Source organism: Planococcus citri, chromosome 2, assembly GCF_950023065.1.
Source record: "Planococcus citri chromosome 2, ihPlaCitr1.1, whole genome shotgun sequence".
In the NCBI taxonomy this organism is placed as follows: domain Eukaryota; kingdom Metazoa; phylum Arthropoda; class Insecta; order Hemiptera; family Pseudococcidae; genus Planococcus; species Planococcus citri.
The window spans coordinates 74,732,201-74,746,041 of NC_088678.1; the positions used below are offsets into that span (position 1 = coordinate 74,732,201).

The 13,841-nt window shown below is 35.2% G+C and overlaps 1 protein-coding gene and 1 long non-coding RNA gene across 4 annotated transcripts; both read left to right on the plus strand.

Annotated features, from left to right (window-relative positions):
* The first annotated feature begins 277 nt into the window (after positions 1-277).
* LOC135837729 (hyccin 2-like) lies at positions 278-5,311 on the plus strand. Of its 3 annotated transcripts, none has more exons than XM_065353100.1 (10): positions 278-597; positions 973-1,143; positions 1,220-1,360; positions 1,583-1,708; positions 1,786-2,012; positions 2,096-2,260; positions 2,359-2,480; positions 2,560-2,685; positions 2,769-2,972; positions 3,650-5,311. In XM_065353100.1, the coding sequence occupies exons 2-10, from the start codon at positions 997-999 to the stop codon at positions 3,862-3,864; spliced, it is 1,473 nt and encodes a 490-aa protein (XP_065209172.1). In that variant the 5' UTR covers positions 278-597; positions 973-996; the 3' UTR covers positions 3,865-5,311. The 3 variants fall into 3 exon arrangements, with proteins under 3 accessions (XP_065209172.1, XP_065209174.1, XP_065209173.1); XM_065353102.1 differs by lacking the exon at positions 278-597 and adding an exon at positions 608-758; XM_065353101.1 differs by lacking the exon at positions 278-597 and adding an exon at positions 614-819.
* A 321-nt stretch (positions 5,312-5,632) lies between these two features.
* Positions 5,633-11,239, plus strand: LOC135837733 (uncharacterized). Its single transcript, XR_010557247.1, has 7 exons — positions 5,633-5,916; positions 6,750-6,930; positions 7,031-7,240; positions 7,579-7,773; positions 8,136-8,385; positions 8,674-8,874; positions 9,207-11,239. It is a non-coding gene; the product is annotated as an uncharacterized LOC135837733 (long non-coding RNA).
* Positions 11,240-13,841: the final 2,602 nt, after the last annotated feature.

Here is a 13,841-nt window from a genome sequence, read left to right on the forward strand (position 1 = left end):
ATTGAAAGTTTTTTACGATGGTTTAATATTTTTTATGTTCCTTTAGCATCCCTATAGCTCGTAGAGAAGACGAAGCGACGCTAAAATACTCAAACGAGTATATTTTTAAGCTATTTAGTCATCGTAGTGTGTTTGTTTCGATTTTGAATGAACAATCGTCCGTGCTGATGTTTCAGAAAAGTGTATTCGCGTGTTTTTACGTTCATTTTATTACAAATTCTTGGAAGAATATGAACAAGTGATTGATGGCTGTGTACTTCGTACTTCGTAATTTGTATTCACCGCTTATCAGTTACATCACAAACGACTTACTTGACGTCACGTTAACCAACGAATCATAACGTAGAAATATTCGTACCAAAACAAGCCACAGTACCGGAATAATCTCCCAATTTCCCCCTTACCTCAGTTCAACTTGAAAAACGTAGAAAGACACTCGGGAAATCTTGATCAGTCGCACAGTCGCTCGAATGTTGTTTACCTTGGAGAAGTGAAGCTTTGAGAAAAAAAAATGTGTACGAAAATTTACCCAAATTTATCGTGTTTTTGGAGTTATAATAATTATTTCGCTCGTACGAAATCAATATAACGATCTGGGTAAGTAGTATATCCGGGTTAAGATACCCTTGTTGGCTTGTTCGAGTGATAATGCGGTGTTACGTTGACCAAACTCACTAACTAGATTAATTTCTTGTGATGTAACGATCACTATGATACACTTTCGGACGAGTGCTTTTCAAGTGGTACATTAATTTCTGGTAATTTAATTATCTTGTCATTCGTGTGGCTGTTTTAAAGTAGAGTACATACGCTCGATGGGTATATAATAAATTTACACTATTGTGAAATGCTAATATTCTATTCGATATGCTAAGTTTATTCATTTAATTATCGTTTTCCCGTAATTATTCCCAAGCTTGAAGGTGAAAAATACTAACCAACGTGACTAATGTATGGAAATTTTCTTTTCAGCTGTGTTGATATTTCGAGTATATAATGGTTGACCGTACCAAAGCCATAATCAAAGATTGGTTAGCCGAGTCTTCGAGGGACGAGATCAATTCTACGAAATCCGAAGAAGATAACGATATCGTAACAGCGTTATATTCGTATCTAGACGATATTAATAATAAATATCTAGAAGTAAGCATTAAACATCCCTACGTTGATCGATTCGAGGAATTAAAAAATGCTGAGCTTCGTCGTATTTTTTTTGCAGGATATTAAAATAGACGACGTATGCAATGTACTGTTCGAATACTACAGAACGAGTAAGCCGGAAAAGAAACGATTCACGTTGCAGTATTTACCTCAGATTTTGTACGTCTATCTGAACGCCATCGCTCATTCTGATAAAAAAGTAATTGTCGCCGAAATCTTACGATTGGTTTAATTGATTTAATCGATTACGTGCGACTTCGTTGCATGTAACATGAGTCACGTAAACGGACGTGGTTATTAAAACGAAATGCGAATAAAACTGGTTTTTACCACACTCTGTTATCTAGAAATTACTAAAATCGTATTGATAGTTTCCTGTTTGTTTATTTAATGGCGATTTTTTTTTCTTCATTATTTTCAGACTAGTCGTAGCATAGAAGCGTTTATTATCGGCGTTTATAATTTAGAAATCGTCGATGATAACGGACAACCTAAAGTACTCTCTTTTAGATTACCTTCTTTAGCACAGTCTTCCATTTTTCACGAAGTGAGTACGATTACGAATACTGATTGAAGTGTTGAAGATGATTTCAGCGATTCTAATTTATTATCGTGTGTTTACAGCCTGTTAGCTTAGGTCCTGCTTCGTTAACCGAATCGTCTCTAAAACGATTAGAACAACGAGATTCGCAGTTAGTAAGATGTGGCCCGCTACAACCGGTGGATAAATTAGTAGCTCAAAATAGATTATCTGTTTTATCGGAACTATTGTTCTCGTACAACAAGCATATCTCACTTTTATCCAAATCTTCGGTGGAAACGTTGGAGAAAATATGTAAAGTTAGTTCGAAGTAAGTATTACACCACCGGTATTTTCAACGTTGATGGGATCTAACTAAACGAAGAACTGAATAAATTTTTATCTCGAATTTAGAATCGTAACCCAAGGGTTTTCAAAATCAACCAACGGTGGAGTTGAAATGTACAGAAGGTCTTCTTTAGTTCTAATGAATAGCGATAACGTACCTCGAGTTTTACCAAGAATTACCGTCTCATCTTCGTTTCTGTGCCAGCTACTGTATGGTTTATATTTCGCTATGTGAGTATTGATTATTAATTTACTGTACGGATTCGAATCAAGATTCGTTGAAAATTTGAGCACATATGTGAATATTGCGAATGTTGTCTGTGTGATAGGTTTAATGGATTCAAATACGAAGCATTACAAGCCATCGAAGCTATAGCAGTTCGAGCTGGCTATCAAGGACTGAACGATGTTATTTTATTGACGAACGCGATTAAAAATTATCTTAACGAAAGTAAGATGACGATTATTATCGAGTATTTTGAACGAATAACCAGACTGACGGAGAAATTAACCGATTTATTATTCTACAGGTCAAACTGATAGTGGACTTATGGGTATTGGTGTTCCGGTAGCAAGTACCATTACAACGACTACAACGACTACCCTCTCCAAATCTATGATAACTAACGCTTCATTTAGAACTAAGAAATTACCCGGTGAGTGATTCGTTCCCCTGTTAGAACGATGAAACATCTAGTCTATGCAGATTACATCATTTTAAACGTACGTTGTTTTACAGATGACATTCCAATACAGGATCCTCATCATCCTTCAGAGAACGCCGACGGTTTGGGAGCTATTTCTGAAGAAAAAGAAGATAATAATAATACGCCGGAAATTCACCCTAGAAGAAGCTTACCAAAAATGGCGGCTAGTTTTGGCAAAAAAACCAAAGAAAAGATTGCCATCGCTGTGAAAAGTGGCAGTGTCAGTAGCATCAAAAGTAAGTCGAATAAAAGGTGGATTTTTTCTCGTAAACCGATTACAAAACGTACGAAAAAATGAGGATTGTGGAATATGGTCTTGTATTCTCGATGATAAGGAAATATTCGAAGAATGAGCATGAAATGTCCCTGAGGTGGAACTAATTAAATGAAAAGGTCGTACTGTTTTGATCTTTCGAATTGCGTAAGTGAGGTCAAGTGATTATTTTCATGGTTGTTTCAACGCCGAACGGAAATTCTACTGGAAGTATTATCGAAGAACTAGTTTTTTGAAGTGAAATTTAATTCTGTTTCGTTACTCGACAGTATTTTCCTACGAATAATGTTAATAAATGAATCGATTTCTTTTTTTAGATAAATCGAAGAATCTATTCTAATATTCGAACATGTTCTTCATAATACAAAACTTGTTAACTGGAAAATGATCTTTGATCGAAATAAAATTCTGGAGCTTTTAATTGAAAATCATTCGTCTTAAAATTTCTCTTTCGTCGAAATTATCGTCAAACTAAATTCTAAAAGTTCGAACTCGTCGGTAATTTTGTTTTGGATACTTTTTCTGGGCTACGAATTCGGTAAATTTCCAGCCATATCGGTTTTCTTCGTACATATTTATGTAATTTTCCAATCGCTTCGTATCGAATGCACTCTAATCTCTTTTAATTTCTTTATTCAGGTGTAACGAAGAGCAATTCAATCATGCTAAACGGAGGCGACGCTTCTGAAACCGATGAAAGTGGAATCGAGCTAGGAGGTTCGGATATATCAAACTTAGCTATGCAAGAAAACGATAACTCATCAACGCCTTACAACAACCGTAAAACCCCTCAGATGACTAACAATACCCTAGACATCGACGTAAGCAGATCAATGCAAGTGAGTTCGGTGTAAATGGCGAAGAAAACGTATCAACTTTCCATCCTTTTTTTTTTGTTTTTATCGATTCGCGTACGCGATTCGAATTTTACTTTGTTTTGTTTTACTTTTAATTTGGATTAACGACTACTTGTATGTATCAATGTTGCATACTCGTCTCCAAATTATCATCGTCGTCGTTTCGTTATTGTTATTTATCCTTATCGTTATATGAAAAAATGTTGTATTTATTATGTTTTATTATAATTAATTATTATTATAAGATGGTTGGAATGCGTGTGTGTGACCGCCGAAACAATTGATAAATTTATACTGACGCATTTCACAACGCGATGAAAAGAAAAACTCCGAAGGTTATTTTGTTAATTTTTTAGTCGAGGGTTTTTTTTCTTCTTCGCTTCTTCGTACGTATGTACTTTCTCTCACAAACTCACTACAAACATTTACACACACGCACGAACACTCGCTTATATTTTAGTAACTTTTTACTACCTACTCGCCGTTGTGTATTGTTTTTCTGTTGTTTATGATGAATGAAAGCAGTGACCAATTTTATTGGATTACCAATCCTATACCTGAGAGGTCGATAATTTCCTCACTAAATGTTCCTGCTTTTTGTTTTATTCTCGTTTGTATTCGTTATGTTTGTTTTCTTTCTTTCTAATTCTACTTCTATCTTCTGTGTACTGTGTTGTTAAAACAACATGTCTAGTTCGTCCATTTACACGTAATATAATATATACTGAAAAAATGAAATGATTCGAACTCTAAACGTCCACGCTTTTGAAACTACCTACCTATATAGATACACTGTGTAAAACAACGTGTATATCGTTATGTTATTTATTTTTTATGTTTAAATCAAAGTCTAATATGTACGTAATGTAGCATTTTTTCTGAAAACCAAAGCTTTTACGCGAATTGAGGAAGAGTAAAACGTTAAACGTAACACGATCAAAGATTATGACGTTATCAGATTGAGATGACCGAGTGAAAAAAATGTCGATTTTATTATTTTTGGGTTTTATTTAATATTTTTCTAAGTCGTAGGGTTCGGAATATTTTGACTTCTCTCACAAAAAAAAAAGGAACGGTGATTTGAACGAGAATCGTAATTATTATTTTAGAAAGAACGTTGAAATTTTAGTCTTAATTCAAGGTGCAAGGGTATAATGGGCGTACCGGTGATATGTTACGGTATTTTATTTTGTAAATTTATAGTATTACTTTTAATAATATTTTATTATTGTTTCGTTTCTCTGTTTTTTTCTTTCCCCCCTTATTTTTTTTCAATGTAATTTTATTATTATTACGTTATGTAGTTGATGTTTTTTGTTCTTTGTGATGTAGGCCTACTTCAAAATGTTATGTACTTACGTGTGTTTCTATTTGTATGATTTATTTATTTGTTACCAAATTTATAATTTCTGTTCTATTCAAATTTAACTTTTTTTTCGTTGTAGTTGTTCGTTATTTTGATCTGGTGGTGTTTTTGAAAGTTTCCGGTGGGTGTGGAAACTTTCAAAAACGTTCTGTTATCTTTCTCAGTTGTATTACACGTCGTTGTGTGTTTTAAAAAGATCGAAATGAGTGAAAATTGATGCGTTGATAATTGATTTCTACTTCAATTTTTTCGGTTCAAAATTTCGAATATTTCTAAATTGATATTTTGGTTGCCTTTTCGGTTCGGTTTGGTTTCGATTTGTTTACTTTACGAAATTTTTTACAAAATGCACAGATAAAAATGTAACAACCAATCAGAATTTAGCAAAACCAGTTACTGCGGTGTCAATGCCCACCACAGACCTTGAATATTCAAGGCATTGAACTTGTATGAATCATGGGGGGGGTTGAAAGGATACCGCCGCCATTTTTACCATGACTCATTCATTCTTCTTTGTAGCCAAGCTGTCTAACCTTTCACAGTATTTCCTGCTCTTGGCGTCTTCATTTCTTTTTTTGTTCTCGTAGCGTCCGGTTTATTTTACATTAGTTTACGAATATTTTTCGGTTTCTTTTTACAAATTGCGTGATTTTTCATTTGTGAAGCTGAATTACTGACAATGAGTAAGTACAAATATGTTTCAATGCTAATTTATTAACGAATCGTACCTATAGTTGGATTTTTCTGCCTCATGGCGTCCTTTCAACCGGCTGTTATATGAAAGTGTTTTTCGATCATAGTTTGGCTGCATGTAATATGCTGAGTGTAATCAGTGTAATTCGTATTGAAAACGAAGGCAGATGAGGTTGAATTCAGTCATGAAATAATTCTATTGTTCTATAGTTGAAATCTTGATATTCTGAGAAACAGCTTGTAGCATATGTAAATTAGTAGTCGATTGAAGTGAAAATTTCGTTGTAATAGGTATTTGAACTTGAGTAACGTTGAAAGATCCAACGATCGGTTGTTCGCTACTTTTCTTATTAAGTACCTAGCTACAGTGTGCCCAGAAATATCGAGTACCCAGTACCACCAAAAAAGATTTCTACTTAAATACTTCGGTTGGTCACAGTGAATGGTAATAATAATAGTACATGATTGGTTGTTGGATTGGAGAGATAACATTCCACCAATCATATGCATCTATTTCACGTTGCCAACCTATTTATATTTTAATGAAAAACTTTCTTAGGGGTACTCGATATTTCTGGGCACCCTGTACCTACGTTGTATGGTAAGTTAAGTTCTCATGTAATTTTTATACGATCGTGTTTTTTGCTCATTTAATTTCATTCGTGATTTAGTATATTAATTCACTCGAGTCTCGACAGTACGACGGTTCACTCTGGATCGCAGTTTCTTTTCTGCAGAGAACATCTCAACAGTTGGAGTCCGTAGTTTTGGAACCACTCGTTTCAACTTCATCTAACTCAGACCTTTGTTTTTGTTTCGGTAGCTATAATTTTCAATCGATTGGAGCTTACGTGATCAAACCTGCGCCGATTATCAATCTCGAAGGAGTTTTATCATCTGGTCTGCATCTGCTCATCTGCAGAAATGCTAAACTAAAACAGCCGAATTATGTTTCAACTGTGGCGGAGGCGTCTGAAATATCACCGGAACTCATATCTGTCGATGTAAGTTTATACTTAGTTGATTTCGTTTCGTTTTTGATTACCTAGGTATTTCAATTGTAGTGATTTTTATACCGATTGTACACTTTGTTTACGATGCTAGATAGGCTATTTCGAATCGAGTTGACGTTAAAGAACCTGGTACCGATTTATCGATGTCATTGTTATCGCCTACTTCATTCTGTAGTTCGTTGATACCTTAACCTAATACCTCGTATATCGAAGGTAAGGATCATGCTGTATCTGCTGAAAATTCTGAATTGGGTTTCAACTCCGGCGCCTAAATCTCTCCCACCGAAGTTGATCTTTCATTGTAAGTTGATTTATTTAACTTGGTTTTGTTCTCAATCGTTTTAATCGTAGTGATAGTTACACACTCGTACGTAGTTTTTTTTTGCCAGTACGTAATGTTTGCAAGATTACATTCCATTCCGATGATATTCCATTCATTTTTTTTTGTAATTTTTATCGACTATAATACTCGAGGCACTAGGTATCGACTAATTTTGCTAAAATTTCACAATGTACTTATCTAGTATCAACGTTCGGTCATCTTCAACTGTTTTCATGTTACTCAAAAGTTCTTTGCATGTTATTACGAAATTTAACCGTTCTATTTGAATGATTAATGGTATGTTATGTTTAATTTAGTTGCTGGATATTTTGATGCGAGTTGAAACCTGAGATGGAACCTAAGCACCGACTTCGTTATGTGATGTACCATCGATATGATCTTCTACTCTATCTGCAATGTGTTGAAAACTTCGACTATACCTAGCACAATATTTTACGACGTTGCACCTATAGCTGCTGAAACTGCTGTCTCACCGAGAGATCGTCGTTGATGTAAGTTAGCTTGGGTTGATGTTTGATTATGATCATTTCAATCGCGATAATTTTCAAGTATGCCGATTGTACAGTTTTTCACTCGTATCTATTACCTACCTTAGTACCTGCCCACTGTTCGTAAAATTTCGTTTCATTTCAACCATGTGTACCTACTTATAAGTAATTTCATCGTAATTTTAAACGATACTGTTGCCATTATTGCTAAATTCTGCTGTAGGTAGCAGGTACCTAATTTCCCAATTTTACGTTAACATTTTAACCATCTAATTGCTCGCATAACATGTTGATATTTTTGAGCTATTTTCTAACATTTTTGGTTCGCCGATCTCTTTGTTAATTTATGGTATGTAATGTTTCAGATTTGTACGTGATTATTTCGGTTCAAGCTGAAGTTCACGAAATTGATATAGAGTCTAGCTTCGACTTCGTTACCAAAATGTATCATATCATAGATGTCATCGCGTATACCTCATTAGACAGAATGCGAATACTCTATTTTATTAGCTTACAGTGAATATCGCGATGCTGCATTATTTTGTGGAGACTGCTGTACTTGTTATGTTTCCATTCCGGCGCCTAAAATATCACCTACACTTGATCTTTATCCATGTAAGTCGGTTCGACTGATTTTCAATGTAATTTCAATCGCAGTGATTATTGTACAAATTGTGTAGTTTTCCACGAGATGTAATTTTCCTTGAATTTTTTGTCTTTTCGATGATTTTTACTCATTTTTTTCCCGTAATGTAACGATATGTCAGCCATTATCGTGTAGACTTTGCTGAAATTTTGCAATGGCGATGTCGTATCAATGTGAAGATTAGGTATTTTTAACCCACGTTCTCGAAATTTTACCGATCTGTGTGTTGATTCATGGTGTGTTGTTTGATTGTGTAGATGGATATTTCGATTACGAGTTGGAACCTGAGAAACTGAACCCAGCACCGGCTTGATTATGTAGGCATTGTATCATCGATGTAATCTCCTACTCTGTCTGCAATGTGTTGAAAACTTCAACAACCTACTTATAACAATATTTTACGACGTTGCATCTGGCTGCTGAAACTGCAGCTGTCTGACTGAGAGATCTTCGTTGATGTAAGTTGGCTTCGGTTGGTTTTTTATTACCTATTTCAGTCGCTGTAATTTTTATTCCTATTGTACAGTTTTTCACAAATACCTACTTACTCACTGTTAGTTGAATTTCGTTCCATTTCGATGAAATGGGTGTAATTTATTTCATGGTTATTTTCAACGATATTGTGGTCATTGTCGCTATAGATTTTGCTGTAATTTCCCAATCTTACGTCAACATTTTTACTACCTTGAATGGTGTTCTCATAACACATAATATGTTGATGATTTAAGCTATTTTACGACATTTTTGGTTCGCCGATCTTTTTGTTAATTCGTGATATGTGATGTTACAGTTTTGTACGTTGATATTTCGGTTCGAGTTCGAGTGTATACGATTCGACTTCTTTACCAAAAGTGTACCATATGGCATCGATGTTATCACCTGTGTATCTCATGTGAATGCTTTCATCAGCCTATACGATGAATATCGCGATACTGCATTATTTTGTGGAGACTGTTGTACCTATTTTGTTTCCATTCCGGCGCCACCTACTCTTGATCTCCGTCCATGTAAGTTGGCTCGATCGATTTTCAATTATTATTTAGATCGCTGTGATTTTTTGTAAACATTGTATCGTATTGTATGTATTTCACGAGGTGTAATTTTTCTACAATTTATTGTCGTTTCGATGATATTTTGCCAGTTTTTTCATGATGTTTATGGATTGGACGATATGTTAGCTATTATGGTGTAGATTTTGCTGTAATTTCGTGATGGCATCGTGATGGCAATTTCATATCAACGTTTAGACAATTTTTCGGCTATTTTCACGAAGTTATATCGTTCTTGAGCATGGTAGATCCCAGTCGGTTTTTGATGATATTTTCAGTGGCGTAGAGAAGGGGTCGCGAAGCAGGCCATCACATCCCCGTGAATATTTAAAATGAAACATGTTTTCGTTTTTTAGGACCCATTTTTTCGAAAAAATTTCGCTCTCGCTTCGCTCAAGCAGTAATTTTACCTTCGTTTTCATTCGATCATCACAACATCACAAAAGGTTTTCAGAAAATTACCTATAATTTTGACTTTTCATATTGTCCAAAAATCTTACGTTTTTTGCTTGAATTGGCTACTTAAAGTCTACCGGTTGGCCAAAAATGTTCGACCTTTTCACAAAAACTGCGAGTAAATTTCGCTGACTTGTCAACAATTGCTAAAATGCTCTTGTCTGTTGCTAGAACCAAAAATCAACGTTTTTTTTTTTTTTGAATTTTTGTCAATAATTTTTAAATATTTTTAGAGAGTGGGCATTTTTCTGAAACATGTGTTCTGAAGTAGGCTGAATATTGAATCAAATTTTTTAGTTTTTTTTTTGACAAATCTTTTTTTGATATTTCGATCTTGATTTTCAAAATTCCAAGTCGTTTTGCACCACTCCCCCCTCCTACCAACTTCCCTGATTTGTGAATTGCAGTAAATTTGATCCAAGTCGATCTACGAGTCTCTCATTTCACCCAAGACGATCAAAGTAGGTACATTTCGATAATTTTTATTGACGAGACCGAGAGATATTTGAACATGTCAAACATTTATAATAAAATTTCTGATACCTACATTCCTATATTTCATTTTTTTTTCAGGTCCAAATTTGGAAGGGATTTGGGGTATGATGGTTGGTATTTATGGGTAATTTGGATTAATTTAGATATATGTACCTAGTTTAGTTGATACATTGGGCAATGCTGGCAAGGTGGATCCTCAAGATTGTCCAATTTTTTTCTTGAAAAATCCCCTTTCTGCCCAAAATGAGCTATCACAATGTAGCTGCATTGAGGCTGTGGGGTACAATTTTCTTTTTTCAGGTTCACATTTGGAAGGAAATTGTGGGGTATGATGCATAGTTTTATAATTAATTTAGATATGTAGATACATAGGGGTAAATGGATTGGGGCTGTGGGGTACAATTTTCTTTTTTTTTGGGTTCACATTTGGAAGGGAATTGTGGGGTATGATGCTTAGTATTTATGAATAATTTAGTTACTTATTGGGGCAACTTTGTTGAGAATTTGTGGTATGACTGATGCATAGCTTTATGAGTAATTTAGATGGATAGGTACATGGGGTAAATGGATTGGTGCTGATGGGTATAATTTCATATTTTCAGCAACAATTTGGATTAATTTAGATATATGTACCTAGTTTAGTTGATACATTGGACAATGCTGGCGCGGTGGAGCCTCATGATTGTCCAATTTTTTTCTTGAAAAATCCCCTTTGTGCCCAAAATGAGCTATCACAATGTAGCTGCATTGGGGCTGTGGGGTACAATTTTATTTTTTTTGGGTTCGCATTTGGAAGGGAATTGTGGGGTATGATGCTTAGTATTTATGAATAATTTAGATATGTAGATACATAGGGGTAAATGGATTGGGGCTGTGGGGTACAATTTTCTTTTTTCAGGTTCACATTTGGAAGGTAATTGTGGGGTATGATGCTTAGTATTTATGAATAATTTAGTTACTTATTGGGGCTGATGGGTACCATTTCATATTTTCAGCAACAAAGTTCTTGAGAATTTGATCTGTATAATGTGCTTAGTTTTTATGAATAATTCAGATAGCTACATATATTGGAGAAAGGGATTATTGTGGCTGATGGGTACAATATCATCTTTGCAGGTGCAAATGTGGAAGGGATTTGGTATTTATAGTTAATTTGGATTAATTTAGCTATATGTGCCTAGTTTAGTTGATACATTGGGCAATGCTGGCGAGGTGGAGCCTCGAGATTGTCCAATTTTTTCCCCTTTCTGCCCAAAATGAGCTATCACAATGTAGCTGCATTGGGGCTGCGGGGTACAATTTTCTTTTTTCAGGTTCACATTTGGAAGGAAATTGTGGGGTATGATGCATAGTTTTATAATTAATTTAGATATGTAGATACACAAGGGGTAAATGGATTGGGGCTGTGGGGTACAATTTTCTTTTTTTTTGGGTTCACATTTGGAAGGGAATTGTGGGGTATGATGCTTGGTATTTATGAGTAATTTAGTTACTTATTGGGGCAACATTGTTGAGAATTTGTGGTATGATTGATGCATAGCTTTATGAGTAATTTAGATAGATAGGTACATGGGGTAAATGGATTGGTGCTGATGGGTATAATTTCATATTTTCAGCAACAATTTGGATTAATTTAGATATATGTTCCTAGTTTAGTTGATACATTGGGCAATGCTGGCAAGGTGGAGCCTCAAGATTGTCCAATTTTTTTCTTGAAAAATCCCCTTTGTGCCCAAAATGAGCTATCACAATGTAGCTGCATTGGGGCTGTGGGGTACAATTTTCTTTTTTCTGGTTCGCATTTGGAAGGGAATTGTGGGGTATGATGCTTAGTTTTTATGAGTAATTTAGTAGATAGATTGGTGAACTGATTGGGGCTGATGAGTACAATTTCTTTTTCAGGTCCAAATTTGGTAGGGATTTGTGGTATGAAGGTCGGTATTTATGGGTAATTTGGATTAATTTAGATATATGTACCTAGTTTAGTTGATACATTGGGCAATGCTGGCAAGGTGGAGCCTCAAGATTGTCGAATTTTTTTCTTGAAAAATCCCCTTTGTGCCCAAAATGAGCTATCACAATGTAGCTGCATTGAGGCTGTGGGGTACAATTTTCTTTTTTTTGGGTTCACATTTAGAAGGGAATTGTGGGGTATGATGCTTAGTATTTATGAACAATTTAGTTACTTATTGGGGCTGATGGGTACCATTTCATCTTTTCAGCATCAAAGTTCCTGAGAGTTTGATCTGTATAATGTGCTTAGTTTTTATGAATAATTCAGATAGCTACATATATTGGAGAAAGGGATTATTGTGGCTGATGGGTACAATATCATCTTTGCAGGTGCAAATGTGGAAGGGATTTGGTATTTATAGTTAATTTGGATTAATTTAGCTATATGTGCCTAGTTTAGTTGATACATTCGGCAATGCTGGCGAGGTGGAGCCTCTAGATTGTCCAATTTTTTCCCCTTTCTGCCCAAAACGAGCTATCACAATGTAGCTGCATTGGGGCTGTGGGGTACAATTTTCTTTTTTCAGGTTCACATTTGGAAAGAAATTGTGGGGTATGATGCTTAGTTTTTATGAGTAATTTAGTTACTTTTAATTTAGCAGATAGACTGGGTAAGGAGTGGGTAAACTGATTGGGGCTGATGGGTGTAATTTGTTCATTTCAGGTTCAATTTTGGAAGGGATTTGGGCTATGATGGTTAATGATTATGAGTAATTTAGATCAATTTAGATAAATAGTTTAATTGATACTTACATTGGGAGATTGCTGCTGAGGTTATGTCTCATGCTTTCCCAATTTTTTCCCCAACAATCCCCTCTTTCCCCAAAATTGTGCTATTATTATGTAGCTGCATTGGGGCTGAGTGGTACAATTTTCTTGTTTCAGGTTAGAACTTGGAAGGGATTTAGTGTATAAGGCTCAGTTTTGGCAATGCTGGCGAGGTGGAGGCTCTAGATTGTCCAATTTTTCCCCCTTTCTGCCCAAAACGAGCTATCACAATGTAGCTGCATTGGGGCTGTGGGGTACAATTTTCTTTTTTCAGGTTCACATTTGGAAAGAAATTGTGGGGTATGATGCTTAGTTTTTATGAGTAATTTAGTTACTTTTAATTTAGCAGATAGACTGGGTAAGGAGTGGGTAAACTGATTGGGGCTGATGGGTGTGATTTGTTCATGTTCAAATTTGGAAGGGATTTGGGCTATGATGGTTAATGATTATGAGTAATTTAGATTAATTTAGATAAATAGTTTAGTAGATACATATATACAGTGAGTAATTGCTGGCAAAGTCATGCCTGATCGTTCTCAACTTATTGGTCCAATAATCTACTGTTTGCATGAATTGTGCCATGGTAATATTTTGTTACATTGAACTGGGATGGTCATTTTCATTTTCCAGGTTCAAATTTGGAA

What these genes read in the sequence shown, in the direction of transcription:
- LOC135837729 (XM_065353100.1), top strand. Translation starts at nt 997, where the DNA reads ATGGTTGACCGTACCAAAGCCATAATCAAAGATTGGTTAGCCGAGTCT. An exon ending in TCGCTCATTCTGATAAAAAA is followed by an intron (nt 1,361 to 1,582) that starts GTAATTGTCGCC and finishes CATTATTTTCAG; the next exon opens with ACTAGTCGTAGCATAGAAGC. An exon ending in TATGGTTTATATTTCGCTAT is followed by an intron (nt 2,261 to 2,358) that starts GTGAGTATTGAT and finishes TCTGTGTGATAG; the next exon opens with GTTTAATGGATTCAAATACG.